Source organism: Struthio camelus, chromosome 3 (assembly GCF_040807025.1).
Source record: "Struthio camelus isolate bStrCam1 chromosome 3, bStrCam1.hap1, whole genome shotgun sequence".
Classification (NCBI taxonomy): Eukaryota; Metazoa; Chordata; class Aves; order Struthioniformes; family Struthionidae; genus Struthio; species Struthio camelus.
Window position 1 is genome coordinate 111,619,866 of NC_090944.1, and position 25,981 is coordinate 111,645,846.

Sequence of the window (25,981 nt, forward strand, 5' to 3'; positions counted from 1 at the left end):
GCAGCACTGAAACATGAACATCTAGACACATGCAGAGCACTGAGAGCGCTGAAGAGCGCTTGAGAGCGCTGAAAACACCTTTAGAAAAACACAGTTAACTAACTCTTTTCTCATTATTTCATAGTTCAGCTAAAATGTAGATGAAGTCAAAGTAAGCCTAAGTTAGCTCTTTAATCCTCTAAACAAGAACTAGGTTGTAAATTGGAACTGAAAGACAATTCATATTTTCTATTTTTTAGATTTGATCCTGCCCTAGCATGCTATACTGTGAGAGTGGACTCTAGAGGAGAGCAATGGAAAGCATTCAGGTGTCAGTAATGTCTCCCATTTTCATATTTGTAAGAGATCAACATGAAGAAGTCTTTTTTAAAAGAAGCTCATCTGAAAATGCTGTAGAATACTAGGCATTGAAAGATATTTCTTTAATTCCTTGTGTTATTTCTTCAATTAAACTCACGCTAGTAGAATCTGACCTTCATTCATCTGATCTGAAGTAGTAAGGTTAGGGAAAGTATGCTGTAACAGTCAAGCAGTAGTTCTTGTGTGTGTTTTTTGAAGGCATGCAAAACCCTTTCAGTCTGATGTGTTTAGGAAAATAATGGACATAAGTTATAGGCCATAAGGTCTTCACTGAGGAGGTTCATGCTGTGAGGATTTCCATATGTCACTTTAAGTAGTTGTTAAGTGTTCATTTCTGAAATATAAAGCCCAGGAACATGATTAACTAGAGTAATAATTCCATGTAAACCACCTAAACAGAGATCTTCTGTTCAGGGCCAAATAAGCTCACGTTGCTTCTCCTGTACAGAGACCAAATTTAGACTCACTCCCTGAATTCCCTGGTGTTGTCTGTCAGCCTTTTGCAAGAGCCATGTATACATTTGTGTTTATACACACACGCACAGAGCTGTAATGATGATTTCCTTAAGCTACCTGATATGCAGTACATAAGGTAGCATAAAGAAAGTCTACATGAAGAAGACTATACATGAGTCACTCTAAAGAGTTGCAGAACAGCACAAGGTCAGATTTTGTGGGACATTTCCAAGTCTATTGCAATTCAGCTGCAAAGAGCTTCCAAAAATGAGATGATAAATTCTCAATGATCATTAATCAAAGTATTTAGAAAATAAGTACTCACCAGTATATTGAATTGAAGCTGTTATAACAAATTGAGTTCTAGTATAATTTACCAATAAAGAGAGAAGATAAATTAATAAGCATTGCTTCAGAAGAAGAAGGGGAGCAGGAAGGAAGGAAGGAGGAAAGGAAAGAAACCCTCCCCCAACAACAAATAATCAAAATCACCTGCTTTAGCAGACACAGAAGTTGAGCAGCCTGGTCCTTTATACCTACTTCCTTTCACTCCAGGTGTAGCCCTGATTTTAACAGGCACGAGTTAGGGGCAGAAAGTAAGCACACTCCAAATAATTCCAGCCTGCAGACAGACTCTTTAGAGATTGCACCAGGCAGCATAAAATCGATACAAGGCTGATTTGCACTGGGATGGGGCTGATATGGAACAAGTCCTAAAACCCCTTGGCTCCAACTAACTCGTTTCAGCCCTGGTCATCACAGTGAGTGTTTGATCCAGCTGAATACGTTCATCTCACAGAACTGATGTATGGTAACTTTATTCATCAGCTAAAGTCATATTTGAAGAGCTCTCCTTCTGCAATATAGTACAGCTTATATAGATAGATCATTAAAGCCAGCTTGAAAAATACAGTTTACTTTTTTGCAATCATCTGAAAGTGAGATTTTATACCAATGCAAGTAAAGCTTTGTAGAATACCTATTTTTTTATATTTTCTTTAATTTTAATATCTATTTCAGACCTCCATTAAGACTGCGTAATATTAACTTATTCAGGAAAGTGTAATAGTCTCCTGCTGGAAGTTTTCTGCATTAAGTTGATATTACAGTCATTTGATGGAAGGCCTGAACAGATATCCTTTTTTCTATAAGGATTATTTTTCAGAGGTATGCTCGCAAAGGCAGTTTCTTACAGTAAAAGTAAAGTTCCTGGAAATAAATATTCTCTGTAATGTGCTGTCACATCCCCTTGCCCTCTGACTGGTCAGGCAATGGCAAAACCGTATGCTTCATCTTGAAGGACATTAAAGACTCAGTCACAAGAGACATGATCCTAGTGGAGAAATAGATATGAAGGAAGATCACTGGGTCAGAATCTCTGCAGACACATCAACTGGAGGAAGCCCCGTACAGACAGACTGCATAGAAACTGCATGAAGAACGCTACCCTGCCTATTTTTAGCACTGAGAAATACTTTAACTTCTACTCTCTTGGGGGGAGGAGGATGGCAGGTTTTTAAGGGACTGATCCCAGGACTGACCTGACATGCAGCAGAGCCTTTGCCTTGGATGCCCTTCACATGGCACAAAGGAAGGGGTGAGCCGGACTAGAAAAAAACTAAAGCAGAACTCGTGTACAAATGTCTATATCTGCCCATCAACCAGTGTCCTCAAATCAGAGACTGGGTACTGAAACAACTCCACTCCCAGAGCTGAGTGGGATGGGACATTCATCCCAACTCCCCTCACAGTAAATGTTTCTGCCTCTCAAGTCAGGTGCTGGAGAGTGGCATATGGTTATTGCCTTTATCTGTTCCTACAGTTCAGTAAAAGTATTTCTTCTCCTGTAATGAAAATCTGAGTTCTGGAACATATTCTATGCAGTTTTGTACTGCATTGACTACCTTATACATCTACAAAGCATATGGATGGGGCACAGTGTGTTTCCTTGTGTCTTGGGTAGACACTGCTATTGCTACATGCTCAGAGGAGATTTTCTTTAGGATTCCCTATGCTCGGGGAGAAAGCTAATATTAACTTTCTCTCTGCTTAGCTTTATGCTTTTGCTAGAGACCAGGAAGGGAGAGAAAAGCTGTACAGAAGGCAAATCTGCCAATCTGAGTGATCAGTAAAGCAAATACTCTATGATTTAAGGCTCCCATGCACAGCAAGGAGCTGTACAAACTTAGATGGAGACAATCTGTTTCCTGAGGCTTGTAGGTTAAATAGCAAGCTAGAAAAAGAGAGCTACCCAACAAGCAGAGAAAGGCATCTGACAAAAGCCTCATTAACCCTCCGTTTTCTTCACCCACACCATATGTTTGTTTCTTCTGAGAGCTGCCATTTCTGTAGGTCTGAACGCTCAGTGCTTGAGTATCCAGCAGTGAGAAACAAAGACTATATAGTCCTCTGAGTTAAGGAGTTACTGTGTTAAAAATTTGCTTCTGTGAACACTGTATGTTGTGAGAAGTGAAGTGTCTGACTGACAAAAAGACATCTAGAGCAGAGCAGTTGACTAAGAAAAAGATTCTGCCACTTAATAGCTTTTGTATCAAGATCTTGCCTCTTGATGTGTAACATCAGATTAGCAATATTCTCAGGGTGAACAGTTACATGGCGATTAAATAATTCCTTCCAGAAATATAGCAACAACTATATGCTCTCCTGTCCTACTTCTTTTCCTTAGTTTTTGGTGCAGTGCATATTGAGCATACTTAAAAATATCCCTATGCCATAGACCCTATGAAATTTCTATTATTCTATCCCTTTATACTATCCCGTGTACATCATAACTTTGAATCTTAGGTTTCAGTTTTATGGAGATAATTGTAGCCATGGAGGGCTGCAATAGCAGGGGAGTCAGGGAATGAAGATGCTAATTCAAGACCAGTGTTTTTATGCTCCTGGCTCCCTCACACAACCAACTGAAGTTTGTTATAGGCAATGTGAAACCCAGCATTATCCAAACTTGTTTCAGAGGATTGTTTACAAAATAATCTTAATAATCCTTAGCATTAAAAATAACTTCTATCCAAGGTAATTTTAATTTCTGCCCATATTTCTACTTCAATCAGATCAGTTTATGCAATTTCAGTCTCCCATCACCTCACAGCTTAATACCCCTTATAATCTGAGTATGTATGTTATCAGCAGTTTAGATATTGTCTAGGGGATCTTAATTCCCCAAAAAAGAACCTACTCCCTTTTTAGGCATGGTAAGCATGGCACAAGTGCATTCAGTAAGTTAGCTGTGATTACCTGGTGATTCAGGATGCATCTGCATGCATCCTGCTAAATAGGCTAATGCTGGAATGGGACTGGGAGCCAATTCCCAACCATCCCCCAGCTCTGCTCTGGGGCTTTCCATAACTCCCTTCAAATCTAGGGAGTACTTTGGGGAAAGAGCACTCTAAGGACCACTCCCTGCCATACAGATGAGGCTTCACCCTTTGCAGTCCTCTGACCCCACCAAGCTTTGCATTCTCCATCGCTCCCAATATACACTCATGCCACATCCTAGGTCATAAAACATGTGCCTGTTGTTTCATGTTATAACAATCATGGCTCTGGCTGGCTGGGTTTTCAGATGCTTTAAGGTGAAAAAATACACCCTCATATGCACACACCACAAACTGTATTTTAGGCTTAACAAGAGACACTTGATGTCTAGGCAAGACCCAAAGACAAATGATACGCAATGTGGATGCATACTACTTCAGAAGGGAGGTAGCTTTGAGCAGAAAGCCCCAAAACCACTTCAATTGGCCCAGGAGCTAAGGAGCACTCTTTTCACTGTGGTATGAGGTGGGATAGTTCCTTTTTCAGGACACACATAGGATAAGGCTACCATGCCTCTGGGATTCCCAAACTCCTTATGTTTGTCGCCATTGGTGTTGGAGGGTGGAAAAGCAATTGCATGTCTCAGCAACACATGTTTTGAAGTGCTCAGCTGCTCAAGTGTGCCACTCTCTCTAAGTAAATTTACTATAGGTTGGGAATTTATCTTTTAGACTGTCTTGTCTTCAAGTTAGTTAAGCTTGCATTATAATTAACCATAACTCACCTTCCCACTTCCCCCAGAACCACATATTTAACCTCTCTCCGTGAGGTATGAATTCACCCTAAGCTAATAAATGTGGCCATATTTGAATGAATATTTTCAATGCAAATGTTTTTTTAGTGAAGGCCAGGGGTCTGTTCCCTCTCCAAGTTCAATTAGGAAAAGCTCAATGGATGTCCTTAGAATGAGTTGGGATTTTCGTCTGTATAAATAAGAGCAGGATCTGACGGCCATACAAATTACATCTGTTCCACTGCAGGTATCCGTAATTCAATCTCCAAAATATTAATCAAATGTATCTGTCTTGATTTTTCCTCCATCAATTCATGCTGCTCATTTCTCCTTGGTCTGTTAGCTTTCTATACTAACAGATTTTAATTCCTCTTAATATTTATGCCTTTACTTTAAGAAAGATTGAGTTACATTTATTGGACAACCTTTTTAGTGATCAATACTACATTACCTCTCTCTAAACATTCTATCCCTGTCATCTGTTTGCTATATGACTCTCTATGGGCCACTCTTTCTCTGCATTGCTAAACTTAATACAATATATTTAGGTTTAGCAGTACATTTCAGTATTAGAACCCCCTATGCACTCAAAGACTAGTAGGTCAGCCACCACATGATCTTGATTTTTATGCCAAGTACTTAGTTTCTTTTTTTTTTTTTTTTTTTTAAATCTTTCTTGTCCTGAGCTCTCATGCCTTACTCTGGTTACATGTCATGTTTTCCCCCACAATGGCAAGGGCTAGAAATTTTTTTTTTTTAAAAAACAAGCTTTAATTTCTTTAAGAACTTCACTTCTGCTGAAATCCAGAAGACTACTACCTGTTTTGTGATTTAACAGTCACAAACTGGCTGGCTATAGCACTGGAACTGGCTATAGTACGAAGTCTTTCTGAAAATGCTGTTGACACTTAAGATCTTCTATGGGAAAGTATGCAGTTGCAATATCACATCACATCACCCATTTTATCTTACTGTCTTCTCCAGGGATGATTGGCCATCCTACTTTTTCCCTGAGCATTTGTTCAGCCGTACTTCATAATCTTTCTCCTAGAATTAATAAACCTTAGGTACATAAGAATCTAAACCTATGTAGCGGTGGCTCTCCCCATCTCAACTCACATTATATCAAAACACTTCTATAGTCAACTCTTGGCTACTGAATCCAATTAAAAAAATATGGAATTCTTTCACCACAATTTAAATTTGTATCTCCTGGATATTTTGTGATTTTGAAAAGCTTTCATTAAGCTTCCTGAAATATCTTATTTTCAATTTCTTATTGTTTCTTATTGCTTCTATTGTTCATTAGAGTGATTAAAGAAAACCATGCACATGTTTTATACTTTTAATAAATATCTTTGAGTTCCCCCTAGTTGGACCAGGATTGGTCCACCTTGTTCTATCTTTGGGTATCACTGATGATCTGCATGGTATATAGAAAGCTCTGGTTTTCTTAAAGAATCTTTCATACATTATTAGTCTTATTTACCAGAGGAGAATAATATACCAAAACAGTGATTTTTCTATAAAAATATATATTATGTAGAAGTCTGCAATTCTTTGAATGGGTCACCAACAATTAATATTGGGTCAAACCAATCTAATTTCCTTCTAGAAACATGATAAATAGAGGAGAAATGGTACCTGTCATAGTTTGATTCTAGTAACACTCCAGATACTTATTCACATACAAGAGAAACACACAAAATAAGAAAGCACAGCATAGATGAAAATATTCTCAGGGAGGCTCAAATTTATTGGAAAAAACAGGTGTTTTACAGTACTATGATTCTGTAGGTTTTATTATTTTAATGATGTTGGAAAATGCTGAAGTGGGTTAAGCTTATCACCAAGGCAGGTATCTCATTGAAAGAGAGGCCATCATCTTGAAGGGTGACTTGAAGAGACTTGACATAAGACTACTAGGAGCAAGTAGTCATGTGAGGAAAGTTTGCATTACACAGTTTTCCAAGAAGAAAAAAAAAAAACGGCAAAAAGGGAATTTTTAGCTTTTTTTATACCATACAATATGTGTTTTTTCACTAAGATGGAAGAGGTACTTGCTGATGAGTCTTAATGAAAAGTTTACTTGTTAGACATGTAAAAGCAAAGTACCTTCCAATAATTCCTGCAGTATCTTAAGCTCTTTTTTAAGCCTGAAATTGTATTTACAGATTTTAAAAATCCTGTTTATATGAGTTTTGGAAACAAACATTAAAAAAAAGATTTATAAATTGATCATAGGCAATTTTTCCTTATGAACTTTAAACTGCTCCAAGGGTTTTAAGCATGGCTTACAAAAGTCTGAATGGCTGAGAAAAGCAGCATCTCTGTATCAGGTGGTTATTGTTTCTGACATTTTATCAAATGGAGACTTCTTTTGAAATACTTGACCTATTCATTCCCTGATCCTGGTACCAAGGAAGTTGAAACAGACAAGAGAGCTATTTCAAAACAACATTACTGAGCAAAGTCAAGAATCTCAAAAGAAAATAAACTCAATATGGCCAAAGGACAGCCTGGCTTAATGTGAAGTTGCAATCAAATCTCAGTAAAATGATCCCACTTTTAGCATTGCAGCTCAAGAGGACATAAATTACTGTTTCATTCCCCAGGGGATAATTTAGCCTTCTTTTGAAAGGAATTCTAAAATCTTACAAACTCCAAACAACACTCTTCACATCCGGCCACTGTTCTGCAAATTTTAAGGCTGCCTCAATCTTTAAGTACTCTTAGGTTTGTTGTTTTGACATATAGAAAGATTTAAAGTGTCTAATTTTGACCCCACTAATATTAAAGTAAATATAAAGTCATAGCAGGTAAAGTCAGGGGAATCGGTGCTGATTTACATAGTTGCAAATTGTATCAGAGTACATTTCTAAAGCAAAGGACACACTTAAAAGTTTTGCTATATGCTGTACCGTGTATATTATCTCAGAACGAACCAGTTGCCTTCTTCAAAAAACTAAGAGTTCATCCCTTAATAGTCCATATTGCTACTCTCAGACATTAAGTACATTAAAATCATAAAACTAATTTAACTCCTTTGTCTCAAGATCTAGAAACATCCAGGAAGTAGGAAACATGCTGGATTTATCCCTCAGTCACTTTCCCACCACCAAATATTATATGAATGAAGATCAGAAGAGCTGGCAATCCCTCTTATCAGAATTAAGATGTCAGACTGTATGTCTAGTGCATCCAAGTCCATAATCCGGTCAAGCTGTTACTCCTTCCCTTTCATCATATTTTAACAACATCTGTTCCCTTAATCTTCACAGTGAGTGGCCAAGTTAAGGAAACGTTTCCTTTTCTTCCTGTCTGCTTGGCCTCTCACCTTACTACCTACCTGCCACTTGGTCCACATAGCACGTGAAGTGCATTTTGAGATGACCTGAGCCCCTTACCTTGTAATTGCTGAAGGAAAGAAGAGAAGGAGCAATTTACAGTGAAGTAGGATGATTACAGAAGGCAGTCCGTGTAACTTCTGTAAACTCTGCAGAGCTTGAGTCAGTACAAGAAAGAGAAGCACATGAAACAAGTTCCATTATTGAGCTTTCCTCCATTTTCCTTATCAGTAATTAGCACAAGTGACAGAATGTATACACTTCCTCAGTGAAAGTAATTACTGTGTAGAGGACCAGAACTTTTTAAACCAAGCCTTAAGTGACATCAGAATTACATAGGCCTCTCTCTCATTCAGAAAAAAATTGTAGCTGTATAACAGTTCTTGTTATCACAGGCTCTACTGGCAAAGGACAGCCAATAACAGCAACAGTGACTATGCGTACTCCAGGGCTGGACAAAAATTCCCATACTGTTGTAATGAAGTATCACAGAAGCAACAGATATCCAAAACTATTGTCCAGATCGTAAAGTATTTCACTGTCACTACTGAGTTTAATGAGTTAAGCTTTCTAACTTCATTCCCTGACTTTCAAAAATTAGCATTTATAATCAGGCAAGAAAACTAAAACAGCTCCTTTATTTTAGGTTAAAGGTAAAAGTCTTTTTTTTCCCCTCACACGAAAAGAATTCAATAATTCATTCTGCTCTCAACAGACCTGCTACTTTAAGTCACACAAACACTCTTGCCTCAGGCAAATGAGGAGGAGAGATCACTGAAGTCAATCTGAAACAGGTTTTCCCTTTGAGGGGGCTACTGCGGACAGAGAAGACGCACAGCACTCCTGTGTTCGCACTTGTCATCCGTTTGTGAAAGGTAACTGGAAACATTTTCCATGGGAATAGTCTATGATACTGAACGACAAACAGAAAAAGAGGAGCCAGAAGAGAGAGAAGGGGAAGGAAAAGAATGAAGAAGATGAAGAACAGAGATGAAGAAGGAAGGAAAAAAAAATACAACCACCAATACCAACAAAATTCCCATAACAGTGACTATTAGAAGAGGCATTTCAGAAAAAAAAACAGTGAGCTCTAAAAAAGGTATATAAAGGTTGAGTAGGAAAAAATAAACTTAACAGATAGGAATCAAAGGAAGCCAAAGTCATGCTGCTCAATTTTATTTTCAGTTATCATGCAAACTTCTAACTGGCAATTAAACCACAGGACTGATCAAAGAATCACTCATTTACTGGTTCCTACAGGACAAAAACGGCATAAAGCTGAAGAGAGCGATTGTTAGAGGTTAACAGGACAGCATTTCCTACTGCTATAACTTTGAACAGTTTTTTCCCTTTCCAGCAACTTGCAAAGCACAGCTAAATATTTGAGATGCAAGTGTCCAGGCCTTAGAGAGTCTTGCTCTTTGGAGATGAGGCTAAGAAGCCACATAGGATTGTTACTATAGGATAGTTTATCACTATAGTGAACAGATTCCCCCTCAGCTCCACAGCAAAGGGAAGGAAATAGTGGCATCCTAACAGAAAAGTGACAGTGCTCTTTCGGAAGCCACAGTAACCATGTACAGAAGCTAACAAAGGGTGTCATAGAGATCACATTTCCTGTAGAGTGACCTAGGGAAAGTTTCAGAAACTGAGATGGTGACATGACACCACAATGCAGCCAAATGCATCCATTATGTCAAAACAGTCCGAGAGTCTCTAATGCCATAGACACATAGTTATTCAACAGTACATGCCAGAAAAATGTGCTAATAAATACAATGTTTCTAATGATTCTGAGTCCATGGGACTCAAGGTCACAGATATGAGTGATATTGGATCTAAGTGATAATGTACTGTAGTTGGATTTATCCCATTTTCTGTTTGTCTAATAAATATATATTTCACCTTTTAATCTGAACTTTTGCCTTGATTTACTGCTTTTAGAAAGAGCCACTAAGACTACGCAAGCAGATGGCAGGATTTGGTCCATAGTTTTGACTGCTAGGAAGTAGAGGCAGAAATATTTCAAAAATAACACTGAAAAGTGATATAACTAATGGGAAATACTTCCACATTACCATTTAGCTGAGGGATTTCTGGTTTATATGAACATCATTTTATTGTAATTTCTGATAGATATTTTATAATTAAAGTATATTGAGAGCGTTTTTATGATGAAACTTAGCTAATAAGGCAGTTGGGGGCACATCTGAAAGAAAAACATCATCCCCAAAACTACAGCTGATAAATTATCAACGTGACCATCACCTGAATGTTTTCTCGGTTCAAGGGTCAGGAGTCTCTCTAGTACCAAATGTGAACTGTGCAAAAGCTAAAGGAGAACAGCTTCTTGTGTGTTCAGCAAGGAATGGTAAATCAAGAGATCTTGTCCTTCAGGCTGAAGGAGAACTTTGGATACAAGGGCTATTAAAACTGTCAGAATACATGAACCATTGATTTCATCTTAGCAGTGGCCTGTCCTCTCTGTAACAAAACAAAACAGTTTTCAAAAAGGGCCAAAAGAAGCTAGCTACTGCACTGTCATGGAGATCTTGCGGGAAAGAATCCCAGTGTCATTGAACAAAGATCACATCAAAGCAGATTAACAATTTTCCCAGAGAGGAAAATGGGATCAGTTTTTAGAGTAAGTTGTTGCTGAACAGTCACGGCCGATAAGGAGGTCTGTGGAGCAAGGACCCTGTCTTCAGCCATGAGTACGATTAATTTGTAGATATCATTTGACACATGGACCATTTGCAAAATTACATCTCTGTCTCCTCATGGATGACCAGGTAAAGTGGTTTTTTTACTCACTGTAGTGAAATTGGTTAACTGGAAATAGTGAGTCATACTTCACGCAGAGAATTTTATCACATAGTTTACCGCTAATTTCTTTCCTTCCCATTCCTCTACCAAGAATTTTACAGAGCTGGAGCTGGTGGATCCTGTGGCTTGTAGCTCTGTTTACAGAAAGAGTGCATGTGTTAGATCTCTTGTTCAATTACCCAGTACTTTCTATTGATATTTCCCAAGAAATGTTGACAGCTACATGAATTCTTGGACTTTCTGCACCTCCGTGTAATGCCAATCACTGGGCTCATTTCACAGGCTCTGCAAAGGTCTTGTTAACACTCTTCATTCCCTGGAATGGGCTTATTCCATTAATCACATGGACAAATAGGCTCACAATCATGTCCACGGCTCATATTTTGTACCATTGTCTTACCTGCCACTGCTTTGTTCAGTTTTCACAGCAAGTCGTTCAACGTTGCTAATGTCCAGGGAACAGCGGACATGCCACTATCCCTGTTACATTCAAGTGTCTGCCTTGAAAAATTATGCTCCTGAATGAATCCCTGCCTGCACTGACTATGACTTCCTTTTCTTTCCTACCTTTTTCTTCCTGATGATTTCTGAAAATTAAATTTATGTTCTGGATATCTTGCCACATCATTTTTGAAAATGTTTCTTCCTGAAAGTACTATACGCGTATAGTCTGTGTGCATATAATCCATTATATCTGAGTCAAGACTTGACTAAAATATAAACTTATCTGACTCAAAATTTAGCAGCTCAGAAGGTAACAGTTACTTCTTCTCCCCGCCCTCTACTACAGCTTCATAGATTATAAATTGTCTCAGGCTGTGGACCGTGTTTTGTCGGTTTTGGAAGCTATTGCTCTGTATTCTAAAGCACACAGAGTAGTATTCAGTAGCTATTTCTTCAGAAAGCATTGCTACCAATGGACTTTAATTTGTCTATGCTATGCTTTTTGCCATACGGACATGCTGCAGTAGAGGTACTATATTGTCCTGGAGAGACACTCTATACTCCCTGAAGAGATAGAAAAAGTTCCCCTCTAAGTTAGAAAAACTAGCTAAGGGGAGATAAGAGCACATTACTAATAAGATTACCAAACTTGCAAAACACTAACTGCTTAAACATCTGGACTTCTGAAACACCTAAGACCCTTTTCTGCCACTCTAAGATCAGCACTTTAAAAATAAATCCTTATGCTTACCTACAAAGTATAACAGTTTGACAGTATCCCATAAAAGATGTTCTTCATTTCAAAGAGAAGTAAAGTTTATAGGGAAAGAGAAAATCTGTTAGTAAAGCAACACAGATAAACTCTGTCAACTCTTCAAAGTCCTCCACTCAAGACAGTGATTTCCTGTCCTTGAACCAAACGGAGGAGAGTCCTTCTGTCAGTCCTTCTGTCTCTCCCTCTATACCTGACTAGTCGTGTTCATGCTGCATAGTATCAGGCACGCTCCCTGCCTGGGGCGCATGTCGTACACTTGTGACTCTAGAATAATTTTATTAGGGCAGCAATGGAGAATGATTTTCCATTTCAAAGGGCCCAAAATAATAAGAGGCAGTCATAATCCATCAGAATCCCTTTTTTTCTTTTTATCATGATACTGATGGCATGTTTTGTGTTACCTGAGGGGTGGCATGGCATGAAGGCATTTGAGGGTGCAAGACCTCTTGGGAGAATATTAGAGGACTTTGCAGCACAAAGGCAGCCAATCAAGCTGGCCCTACCTGTACGTCCCTAGAATATGCAGTCCCTGGAATGGACCAGCCCCAGAATCAGACTACGTCAGTCCCTAAGGCTGTGTCTGCCTCAGCAACTTGGCTCACAGCATTAATATGTCTTGAGGCAAATCCCCCAGTTATCACTGTCTATTGCTTATAGCTTCAATTCTCAGAATGGTTTTTGTGTGCATCAATATTCCTTTTGGAGGAAGCTCCGGTGCAAATGCACTCCAGTGCTTAACAGAGATAAGAGTCTCCAAATTAACGTGCAGGTTGCAATACTGCATAGTCCTCTAGGATGAAGTTAATGAGCAGGAATCAACAATAAGCACCATCCACGAGGCAGCCTGAATTCTCTTTGTGCTATATAATGGGCCAAGTAATCCTTCTTATTTACCAGTTCTTTCTTTCATCTCTCTCTTAGTCCTTCATGTTCAATGAAATTCTGGTTCAAAAATTCTTTCCCTTACTTACCTGTCTTACTTTCTCTTGTAGTTCCTCTTTTCAGAGCTCCTTATTTCTTTCATCAGTTGTACTCCATCTCAGAAGAGAGTAGAGATGAAATAGATAGAGATAGCTACTGCTTCAGCATCTGACACACTAAGGTTCAGTCTGGCACGCTGAGAAAATGACAGCCATCAGAACGACAATTACAAGTTGGTGGGAGGGCATCTCCATTTATTTGGAAGGCTGTTCTTGGCCGAGGTATTGGCTTCTCATAGTTACACTCTTTCTCTGTTCTCCTGCCACACACTAGCAACCATGAAAACTGTTGCCTGCCTTCAGTCAGTCACTGAAGGTGAGCAGTGAATTTCTGAGGCTTCCCTTGACCATCCACATACCTCAGCATAGACCCCACACAGCACGAGCAGTCACTTAGGTCTCGGGGAGAATGGGGAGTTGGCAGGATCACAGCATCCAGAGTAGAGAACTTTTATTTCCAGTTTCAGTGAGTAGCCTGCTGACAGCAGATCAATTGTAGGACGTTTCCTTTCTGAGAGGAAGAAAAGGGGAGGAAAACGGGGTGCTGTCATATTTGCTGGCATGCCATTGCTTCTACTGGAACATCACAGTATGCCATAACACAGCCTCATGCAAAATGAGAGATAAGCAAACTTTTTTGTCAGCAGGAATTCCAGGTAGTTGATTACAGGAGGGCAGCAGCCCATGACATCCTTTACAATCCTGGTAGCACACAAATAGGAGAGAGATTATCATGTTCAGCACCATCCATTTCAATCTATTGCTCCACTCCTGCGTATCAAGTTACAAATGTAGACAGAGCCCAGGGGAACTGATTAGTTCTCCCAGAAGGGAGCTGGGGAGTGAACTACCATATCCACAAGTGCAGATGATCAGACAAGGCTTTGCACATGCGGAATTTCTTAGGAAAAAAAGGTAAAAGCAGATAGAACCAGTTTGACTAAGATTCTTCCACAAGAAGGACATTTAAATACAGTCATTGGAATGTTATAATATTGTAAATTGGAAGCAAAAATCCCACTAAAAATTGACGCTGGACCCAAGTAAGGTGAGAACTGAAGCCTGAGGAACCATCAAGCAAGTTACAGGAGTCCCCCCGTGTTTGCATCTGGAAGCCAGGGGAGCAAGGCTGTGGATAAGAAGCTACTAATCCCATATATAATACACATTGTTTTATTAATCTCGCATATTCCAGTATGATTGGAATAGTCTGGGTTCTTATGTATTATTACTGCCTGTCTATCTGGTGTACAGGGCCAACAAGGGTATCACCTTCCCTACAAACTTTGTTTCCCCTGGAGCTCCGGACAATCATGTTCGCAACAGCAATGCAACTATCTCATTTCCAATAAGCAACAAAAGAAAAATATTGTTGTGCATTAACACTTATATTACCACAAGAACATCATATTAACCCAGATTAACTCCTTATACATTTTCACTGCTGTAAGTATTTTAAATCCTTATACTCATGCAGTAGTTATTTAATTTGTGCTACCAAAATTTCAATTATTACACACAAAGAAAGCTAATTTCTGGATAGCTGACATTACTCATTTGTTCCTTGCTACTGCCAATTTGTTCCTTGATTTTCTATAGTCTAGAGCTCAAAAGAATCCCCTTAATGTAGGAAAACACTCTTTCTCTTCTCCAAGTCTCATTTTATTCCCCTTACTGTCTGATAAACATGATTATTACATTGTTCTTCATTTCAAGTTAACACATTTATAACACATGTACACTTTTAAAATACTTAGCTTCTTAGAAAGAGAAACATATAGTCTATAAGCTGAAAAACCTGCAGTATACTGAAAATAAAGGTTCTTGGAAGATAAATGACAAAAATGAATACCCCTCAATATAAACACAGAAAATCCCAGTAATATGAACTCTACATGTTATTAAAGTGTGCACTGAAGTAGTCATATATATAGTTACGTACATGTATCACGGACAGAAACACTCATGCCATTCTAAGAATGCATTCTTAGAAAAGAGTGATCATTTCTACTCATTCTTTCAGGTCGAAGACGGAGCCAGCTTCTGAATGTGAAGCTTTTCCAAGGGTAAGGGAATATTTTTCGTTTTAGGCACTTAAAGACCTTTTTAGATTTGCCCCTAATTTTAGATTAAATCCAGATCATACAAACACTGAATCACATAAATAAGCTTACTGAAAGGGTAGTTAGCTGAACTATTAGATACCTGTAAGCCCCTGTTTGACAATGATATCAATGTGTTGATGAGTTTCTACTGGAGTGTTCCACAAAACCTCAGAGGAGAGGTGAAGGACTCAGAAATTGTCCCCACAAAATGACAGGCATTCTTGTGAAATATTTACCACACTAAAATTCCCACAAAACTAGTGGGAGTTGAAGACTCCCACTAGCTCCCAGAAAAGCTCAGCATCTTGCAATAAACCATAAATGAGCAAGAAGATAAAATATCTTCCTTATACTGTATTTCAGTGCTTTTAGATCATAGTTAAATATAGGCATATTGGCTAGATGGAATAAGAAACTCATGTTACTTTTGCCAGTGGTACAAAGGCTGTCAGTTTGGCAGCCTTCAAGAGCATAATTTTGTACGTACACTTTTATCAGGAAAGTTGCCTATTCTAGAGCGACAGTGGAAACTGTACACAGAAATACACGCAGTCACCAGCACCTCTGTACTTTCTTATGCGTGTGACTCATCTCCTGAAATAGAAGACGTTTTATGCTTGTGAGATCCTCGGACTTTCTGGTCTGACTTTTCAGCCAAGGATGCCAAATTCAATTAGTGTCAAACATGTGATGGCTGTTTCTGAGACCATGAAAGTCTGGTCAAATGATCATTAAGTTTTAGCCAGTCATTTACCCTAAAGTTGTTGGGACTTTCACTTCTTTCCTGAGCAGAGAAAGCTGTTATTCAGTGTATATGTTACGGGAGTGGCCAGGGTTCCAGTTATAGGGTGCCTATGTAGAAATAGATGCGAAGGCCTGATCCCAGCCACCAACAGCTTCCAAATCTAGCGCCTTAATTCTCTTGTCCATGTTTGCAGGAGCCACAGCACACCCCACTAGGGACACAGAGATTTGTATTGTATAAGGTACTACACATAATGTATAAGGATAGGAAAATGACAACTCACGTAGGAAAAAAGGGGGAGAAAAAAAGCACAGATTTTCAATGCATTTCCTTATATATTTTAATTATCAGAGAGATGGAATGTCAGCCTTTCCTATCTGCCTCTAAACTCATTATTATCTATCTTTAGATGCTAAGACAGATCAGGGTTGAGAGAGGGTTGTTTTCAAATGGTTTAAGTTTGGGGAGGGTTTTGCAGAAGCAGTTAACTTCAAACTAAAGTTCCGTTGAAAGAAGCCTACAAATGTTGAGCTGTTTATTTTCTATTCCTGTTGATTAAAGTATGACCTCATTTTTTACTGTGCCTCTTTCATGATCTTAATAAACTCATGCACTGTGGTACTGGTGACTTTTACAAATCAGCTTCTCCACTACCTATCAATCTCTATGCAGAGCATTAAAGTTTTATTGCTCTTGTTCTGGTAGCAATGATTTTTCACTTGCTCTGCTGATTTTTTTTAATCAAAAGTAATTTACAGCATTATTCACCAAGATGAGCCTTTGCCAATCCTAAATACATCATACGTGTGTTCTCTGCCACTTGGTCAAATCAGAAATTTGACTTACATGTTTTGCTGGCTTTAAATCAAGCTGCATTAGATAATAAATAAAAAAGCCCTGTAGGAATTTCCTTAGCCATTTAAATTAAAGAAACAACGCATTACTTATGCATTATTAAGCATAACTATATAATATAGCCTTTTAAAATAACGTATCTCATATTGCTTTGATTTGCAATCTCATAAAACATAAATTTCTTAACACATACAGATGATTTGCCACTACTTATGAAGCAAACACTTTGAAGGTGATTATGCATTATGAAGGTGATAAAGTGGATTATGAATAACTTAAATAGAAACTTCTCAGAACCAATATGAACTGAGGCAAGCACCTACTTGAGTATTTTCTTTTACAATCCATTCTACAGGAGGCAGTTCTGAAGTTCTCCAAGACTTCATTTAGCAGGTAATCAGTATTGTCAAAGATTTTCCTTATAACTCTGGCATCAGCCCTCACTTCTAGTTCTCCACTGTGCAATAAGAATAAGACTATTTCCTTTCTAACACACTGTTTTGTGTACTTTTAAGCCTGTAAGATCTTTGGACAGTGATAGCTTTTTACTATAGGCATTGTATGGTATGTCTTACTAGTTCCAGTACATATTATATTAAAGTTATAAAAATAATATCTATTAGAAGTTCTTCTCAGCAATAATTTATAATCATTTGTTAAGTACTCAGTTAATTAATTCTAAGTCCTTTTTTAAATTGCTGCAAGCAAAAAGTCAGATGGTTATACCCATCTGTGAATTTTCTTTGCTTTATAACGTTGCTATGCTTAAACATCCAGTCAATATTTGTTAACTCTTTTAATCTTAACATGAAGATTTGTGCAGAGTTGTGGGAATTTTTTGTATCTTGGAGGTTTTTCAGAGCTGAAAGCAAAAATTGATCTCGTTCCTTGGCAGAGATATTGTGAAAATGCCTTTTTCTGTCCTTCTCCCTGCTGTTTAAGAAACAGGCTGATGAGATCATAGACAGTAAGTGCTTTTTCCTTCAGAACCTGTTGCCAAAAAGCTTCAGTCTACAGAAGAGAGAGTTTCTTCTAGCAGCATGTAATCCTTAAATTTTGAACAAGCTTGACATTTATGTTATATAATTAGGAGTAGCAGTTATGTTGCTATGCTGCTTTTCCCACATGGCACAAAAATCCAACATCAGAGACTTAAAGTTCATGACACCATTATACATTCTGTAGCCCATCTCCACTGAAATATGTTTTTCCATTCCCATTTGTGTCAGACAGTCATCAATTTTTATTACAGGGAACAGTGCCAGATGGAGCAGTGGAGGAGCTGGAGTGTAAAGGTGTGTGGGAGGGGAAAAGGTGCAGGGTGAGTTATCAGCGCACAAGGTGCAACATGAGGGCACAGACCAGGCGTGTGACTGAAAACTGCATTTTAAAAAGAAAAAAAAATAACTAATTGGAAAAAAAAAAGAAAAGTCAGCCTACACTGTAGTTCTCTTTTGGCTGCACACTCTTTCTCTGAACTACAGGTCCTTTAAAGTGCTTAATCCAACAGAAATGAAAGTGGAAAGTGAGGCTACAGCTTTAGGACCTACAGGCCGACATGCTGCTGCAAACCGCAACTGGTACCCTACTGATATTAGTCTCACATTTGGAGCAAAGAGAATATGCACCCCAAATCATTATAAATCATTATTTGTAAGAACCTGTAGGAAACCACCAGGACCTTCCACCAGTTGAAGACTTATCCAGCTATTTACTCTGTGATATATTAGAACATAAACTGCCTTGTATTTCACAACTCTGCACAGATTTGCTATCAGGATGATTAGGCATAATACTCATGTTCAGGGCTTCCAAAAAGCCTGTTTTTGTACTGAACATCCAAACATGCTAAACCATACCACAGATGCCAATGTGGAAAAAAAAAAGTTCTTATGGACAAGACATGGTGTTCAGAGAGTTTAGAAGACCGTACTTCCTTTCTTATCTTTAGCACAGACATCTTGTGACTAAGCAACACCATCCAACCCTGTCCACTACTAAGAGTTCTACGTTCGCAGCCGCACTGTGAAGAAAATATTGGGTATCTATTAAACAACAGCTTCGTGGAACATAAATCCAAGGAGAGGAGTTAGGAATGCAAATTAGCTCACTCAAAAGGAGTCAAAAGCCGAAGATCTCAATTATTCTTTAAAAAGAAAAACAAAATCCATGGTGATCTTTGATAAAAACCTGTTGTTGTCGAAGTACTACATCAAGGTCAGTTCAAGCAGTCTTAAATTTTAAATTCCCTCTGAACGCAGAAAAGATAGTTCAGGTATAAAGTTGATGTGCAGAAAAAGTATTTCTAATGATTCCTTTTGTCTGCATAGAGGTCATGGAGTTAAGAAATGCCTAAAAATGATTCTATCAGAAAAACTAGGGCTTTTTCAATATATTTGTAAAATTCAGATTAATTCACTTACTTGCACTCCTATAATACTTCTCTTGATTTTATAGTACTGGATAACCTCAGCTCCTTTAGCGTGTAACTAATTGAGGTTTGATTTTGGAGGACTTAAAGTTTTTCACGTATTCAGGACTTAAATGAAAGAAAATGTCATTTCAAAAGGAAGGATAGAAGAATTTTATTAACTGTCAGGTGGCTTTTGTCACAGCACAGCAGGAAGAAGAGTAGTACTACTTTTAGCATGAAATAATTCACTCTATCTAGCTTCCCTCAAGGGAAATACTACCAGTATCTCCAATAACATTAAATGTTAGGGAAAATATATAATTTAGGGCTTGCTTGTGCATAGAAGAATTGCTTTATTCCCATCCACTAGTACTGATGCAATTACAGCAACACTGTAGGCTAATTCCAATATGAGAAGCAAAATAAATTACTACAGTGCAATTTCATTCACAGAACGTCTCACCTGGAATAAATATGTTGAAAGAGAAAAAAAAACACTCATACCTGGGACAAAAACCTTTATGCCAGGAGAAAAACTGTGTGTACACTAAACCTTCAGATCACGGCACTTAGGAAGTCTCATCAGTGGTTATTTGACTTTTTGTTGTTGTTGTTGTTGAAATAAACTGAAGTAAATGTACCTTCATGAGGATCTTGGTCCTAAAAGCCATCCCCGTCTTTGAGAGAGTCATGTTCTTCAGGCTTCACTGATATGTGAAGATGTTATTACAGGAAGATAACGATTTTCAGCAAGTGTTCATATACTCTGAGTATCAGAAGGACAAGATCATGCTACCTATCATCTGTCATTATTTTGCAGCTTAGATGCTGAAGCATGTGATTTGGATTCTACCGTTATCTAGCAAGACAATAATACAGCTCAGCTAAACAAACAAACATTTAGGGAAACTGAAATAGTGATACTGAGCTTTCTGAAACTGAGGTAAGGATAACCAGTAACTGACAATCTAGTAAATAACAGAAAAGCAATTCAGGGACAAGCTGCAGTTTACTGCAATATACAGTGCCGGCAAGTTCACTGATAGATTCAGACCAGCTGAAGGCCTTGGAAGATGTGTGGTGAACTTCCAGGGATTCCCTGGGAGCAAACGTGGCAGGGCACTAGCCACAGCCTTTTGATGGTGTTCACTGATCCCACTGATGCCCAGTAGGGCACCAACCCATGGAGCTAAAATGCTAGCAAGGCTATCGTGTCCTAAGGACCACTTTGTGTCCTGGGAATTACAGTTACTTGCCTGTGCTTCACTCTTGCTTCTCACCCAGAAACCAGAAAGAAATTGGAATATTACATTTTGTCTGATGGCTTCTGTGTGATGCTTTGGCAGGAGCACTTAAAAAATAAGGCCTGTCCAGTCTTTTACACTGATTAGTTCTGTGTCACATATGGCAGGAGAAAAGAGGCTTGAGAGGTCTGCATTAACCAAAGTCTAATTTGGAAAGGGAGCAAAAATCAATGGCATTACAGATGGAATCAACAGGAGAAAACAGAAAATAGACTACAACAAGCAATCAGCAGGCCAGCAGTTAGAAAAGCCACATTACATCCCTTTCACTGGAATGATCTGAGGAGAGAGACATAGAGGAAATAAGCACTGGAATGATCAGAAGGGTACACAATCCCTCTACAAACAAGTAAATGAGGAAGAAAACAAACAATTATTACTCTCTGGTGCACCTATAGGAAAAAAAGCAACACAAGGAACAAACAAAGCAAAGCAAAGAGCAAATAGAAAAGATGCAAAGTTGCCTGTGAAAACCATAATGACCTCAGGCTATGACTACCCTAAGAGAACACCAGCTGTGTGAATTGCTTGGGCTTTTATTAAAAACTCAGTTAATGCAAACAGCTGTAATAATGACACAAAAACTGAACAGTGTTTACATACAGCCAAACTACAGTCCAAAATCCTGTTTCCCATCCTCAAGCAAAAACCTAATAAAAATGACAAACTACTCAGAGAGTCTCCTTGGACAGGAAGGGCTCCGGGTGTAGCAAAGTGGGACAGGATATGCAAATGTTCAGTCACTGCATTTGGAGAGCATGGGCTCCAAACCCCCAGTCCCAAGACACATATATGAACAAAAAGCCACTCTCCACTCTTTTGCAATTGCAACTGCAGTTGAAATATAGTTGAATGCAGTTCTGTGTATTCTATACTCTCACAATATCTAGTTGCCACAAGTATTCTGCGCATTTTGGCAGCAAGCAGGTACAGATGTCTTACACTACAGCAAGGGTCCAACTTCTTCTGGCAGGCCCTAAACAGGAGAGGCAGGCATTGCCTCTCTACATTCATTCACATTCCTGAATTTCTCTCCTTTTCTAGAGCGATTCAGCTAAGACAGAGTTTCCAAGATGTTACAGACTGATGGCACTACAATGACTTCCTCCTTTCCGGTCTCCTGCACGTGGAGCATCTGAAGTAGGACAGTAGGTATATATGTACCAGATAAAAACTACATCACAAGACCAAAGAACAAAAAACAAACAAACAAACAAACAAACAAAAATCCTAGTCCCTAAAACTCCAAGGAAAACATATGCTTTTCTTTACAAAATGAAGCAAAGCAATTTTGCACGGAAGCAAACCAATTTAAATGTAACACAACTCTGGGCACAGGAGGAGGAATGTACCAGACACAAACCAGCCAACCAGCTAGACATGTCAGACATCTGTCACACTGCGTGGTGCAGTAGTAAAACTACTAACATCTGTGAAGATCTGGAACTATCCATCCTTTTTATTATTTTTTTCAAAAATATAAATATTAGTTGCTGGTTGCAAGCATAGTTGTCCAAAATAAAAGGTGCCTTTATCCAATTTGTAATGTGAACAAACTAATTTAGAGTTGAAGAAGCAATTAAAACACAAAATTGATAGAAACAGAGACAATTTTCATTACTCTTTTTTTGTTTATAGCCCCCAATGTGGTTGGAAGTTAAGGTCACACTGCCTTATGCTGTTGTAACTGAAGAAAAACACAGTCCAAAAGGATACCATTCATTGTCATTAAAAAAAAAAATCAAAGCATAAAGCTCAGACAACTAGGAATAGCACTGCTCAATTTCTGTTTCGCCCTCAAAAAAGCATCTAATAGCAAACGAAGCAAGAAATCAGCCACGCTTTAAGTACAAGAAACAATGACTACTTTTACTTCTTACCATGGCCTCTGGCCCTGGCACCGGCTTCTTTGACTCAAAAAACAGAGTTATAGTATCTCTCATAGGTTAATAACTACATCAATCAAATCAGAGCTGTTCTATTTTAGAGGCTTCTCTTTAGACTAACCCTTCTGTTTCTCTCTGACATCTGGCAAGCCATTGCCCAGGTTACCCTAACTTACCTTTTCAGGCTAACAAGGCCACCTGGCCACACCAGCTGAATCAACTGTGAGCCTGTATCTGAAGGACCAAACAGGCTTGTGAAGCAAAGACTCCCCAGCACCTCCTGCACAGCAATTCTGCAGCCAGAATGTCAGGTTAAATTTTATGCTGCTAGACATTGGTTTCCTTTCTAGAGTTCATGAAAACCAGAACTGCTTATTCAAGGCAGCCTTATCGTGGAAGTCCAGAAACGGTGCTTACTGCTTCAGATGGTTCCCAGACTGGGAAAGAAAAGATTATCTCTCTGTCCTCCCTATCCAGGAACATATTAAAAAAAAAAAAAAAAGCCTAAGAGAGAGCTAGAAAATTCTAGATTATCATGTGTTTTCTGTGATGCTTATATTTGCATTAGAACTATGCAGATATGAAGACACTTAAAACAAGAGAAGTTACTTGTATCACTATCATTCTGTCTCTCTCTCCCTCTCACAGCCAAACTCATTTCAATTAAGAGGACAATTTGTCATTCAAAAACTTGTACTGGGATTTATGTGCACAAAATTAACCTTATTGATTGGTACTATGCAGTCCCTTCTGTCACTTCCTGTGTTAATTAGGGTTACTCTTTTATTGTCAGTACTGGAAGAAGAGGAATAGTAATACGCCAAAATTAGCTAGTTTTAATGCTTCTTAACGCTTGCTCTGCCTAACACTCCAGGGCAATATATTTCTTCACAACTATTTCTAAATTAGCAATACTGAGAGGACTAACAAGAACAGGAGAAATAAATAGAGTAGAATATCATTATTACAAAATGTTCTGGGTACCATCCTCTAAGTTTTTTATCTATTCTATACACACACACATGTGCATGGTTCTGAAATGAGTGATCAAAACCCCTAGGAATGCTATTTTGCATCTACACTTTTCCCAAGATTAGTTTTAAAAGTCTGATCAGCAAAAACACACCTATTCTGAGGCTAGTTCTGAATGCTACCGCTGCTTTCTACATCCAGGATCACTGATTGCCAATCACACATTTCAGTCCAATTGTAGTTGTGCTTCATTTGGCCTGACGTTACGCAAAGGTAGCTGTCAATAAACAGATTTTATATATATACTTTTTTTTTTCAGAAATTTTGTGTTAGCTGTAACTTGCACGTGTGGAAGTTTCATCAAGAATTACTATAACCCAGTATGTCTAAAATATAATGAGACAACAGCAGTTCAAAGAAAGTCAAAACCCCTGCAAGTTAAACCATCCTATTAACTTGATAAACTCTTTCAGGATTATGTAAGCTTCTTTACTAGCAAATAATTTCTGTAACAGTTCTGAAAGGGGTTGAGGGCATGAGAGACACATGCTGCTGTAGGTTTTAGCCATGGGTTATGGTAAGAAACCCTTCAGTTTAACCTTTCTATTGCTGTTATGTCAAATACATTACTGTTATCTCAAATTTATGGAGCAATTTCCTTTTGCTGATTTGTAAAAGTGCTCCACAAACTAAATCCATACAGCAGTACTGAGTTCCATCTTCCTTGGGACCAGCCCAGACCATGACTGCATGCATAACACTGCATCACAAGAGTAACAGAGAGCAAATTCCCACCCCCAAAGGGTCATGTGCAAGACACTGGAAAAAGCCTATGGTTTATAACTGTTCCATCACAGAACCATGTCACAATTCTTAATTAGTTGACTAGAGCAACAGATGAAAAATTAAATGGACCAGAATACAAAATACAAAGGTACCGCTAGGAAGAAAGGGCAGGCAAATTGTTCTCCCCTAAATGCTGCTTTCCTACATAAAAGTTGGCCTGGAAGTTAAGATTCGAGTGACATAGGGGCAGGGCCAATTACATCTGGCTGACATACTGAATGTTGCTTGCTCATCCCATGGGCTGCTCCTTCAGAGCTCAGCTTAGTGAGCCCTCGCCAGTACGGGCTCTCTGGGCACCCAGAACAGGCAGCAGAGCAGGCAGGGGACAGTAAGGGCTACTCCCAGGGTCTCAGGAGCCTAGGACACTGTCCCAGCTTTTCACAGCTATTAAGCTACCCACGTAAGAGACTCCTGCGGTTCTGAGCATCCTAGAGAACTTCAGAAATGTTTCGTAAAGGACAAGCCACCTTTTTATTATTCTCTTCTTCAAAATAAAGGTCTTAACTCATGGTATATGACAAATATTAACATGTCAATTTTTATTCCATTTCAAAATGATGTCTTTCAATTCCAGAATTTATTTTGGTTTCCAGACAGCTGTGGTACAGTCTTTAAAAATGTAATTCTTTACATCCAGAGGAAAGGAATAAGGACTGTGATAAATACTTTGAAAAGAAAGAATCCTATTCTTGTTTATTTCATCTGATAACTCAAGAACAAAGAGGTATGCCACAAGGCAATATTTTGAAATGAATACATAAGAATATATTATTTTACACAAGGTACTGACATGTCTATAAAACTCATTTCTACTAGATAGCCCCAGTTATGTCAAGACGACCTCTACCCCTTAAGTCCATGCCCCTGCTCATGCTTAAATTCAGCTGTTTGGAGACAAGGCCATACTCAGGCAAAGGAAGTCCGCTACCCAACAGAATAAAGAGTGAATGGCTTAGAAAGATTCCCCCAAAATCTGGTGTTTTAATGAGCAAAAGGAAAAAAAAACCCACAAGTTTAATTAGTGAAAATTTAAAATTAAAAAAGATATAGAAGGGTTAAACATTTTGTTTCCAGGAGCAGACCAATACGCCTGACGAGGGATACAAGCAGTCTTAGGGCAAGAAGGAGGAGCCAGGAAACTACAGGCCTGTCAGCCTCACCTCCATCCCTGGAAAGGTGATGGAACAGCTCCTCCTGAAGGTCATCACTAAGCATCTGGAGGACAAGAAGGTGATCAGGAGTAGTCAGCATGGATTCACCAAAGGGAAATCATGCTTGACCAATCTGATAGCCTTCTATGATGGAATGACTGGCTGGGTAGATGAGGGCAGAGCAGTGGATGTTGTCTACCTGGACTTCAGCAAGGCTTTGGACACTGTCTCCCATCACATCCTCCTAGGTAAGCTCAGGAAGTGTGGGCTAGATGAGTGGACAGTGAGGTGGACTGAGAACTGGCTGGATGGCCGAGCTCAGAGGGTTGTGGTGAATGGCGCAGAGTCAAGTTGGAGGCCTGTGGCTAGTGGTGTCCCCCAGGGGTCAGTCCTGGGTCCAGTCTTGTTCAATATATTCATCAATGACCTGGAGGAAGGGACAGA

At 38.8% G+C, this 25,981-nt stretch overlaps 1 protein-coding gene across 12 annotated transcripts in view; it reads left to right on the forward strand.

Moving 5' to 3' along the window:
• HAAO (3-hydroxyanthranilate 3,4-dioxygenase) overlaps nucleotides 1-25,731 on the forward strand; it is a 69,047-nt gene extending 43,316 nt beyond the window's left edge. Inside the window, exons 10-14 of one of the 12 annotated variants that reach the window (XR_011140395.1) lie at nucleotides 240-308; nucleotides 15,284-15,326; nucleotides 17,321-17,358; nucleotides 21,727-21,830; nucleotides 25,461-25,633. Coding sequence is in view for 10 of the 12 variants with exons in the window: in XM_068939696.1 (XP_068795797.1) it covers nucleotides 240-308; nucleotides 15,284-15,326; nucleotides 17,321-17,358; nucleotides 21,727-21,769 (193 nt within the window). In the remaining 2 variants the exon portion in view is untranslated. The other 11 variants (XM_068939696.1, XM_068939698.1, XM_068939699.1 and 8 more) reach the window with 11 other exon arrangements.
• The last annotated feature ends 250 nt before the right edge of the window (nucleotides 25,732-25,981 follow it).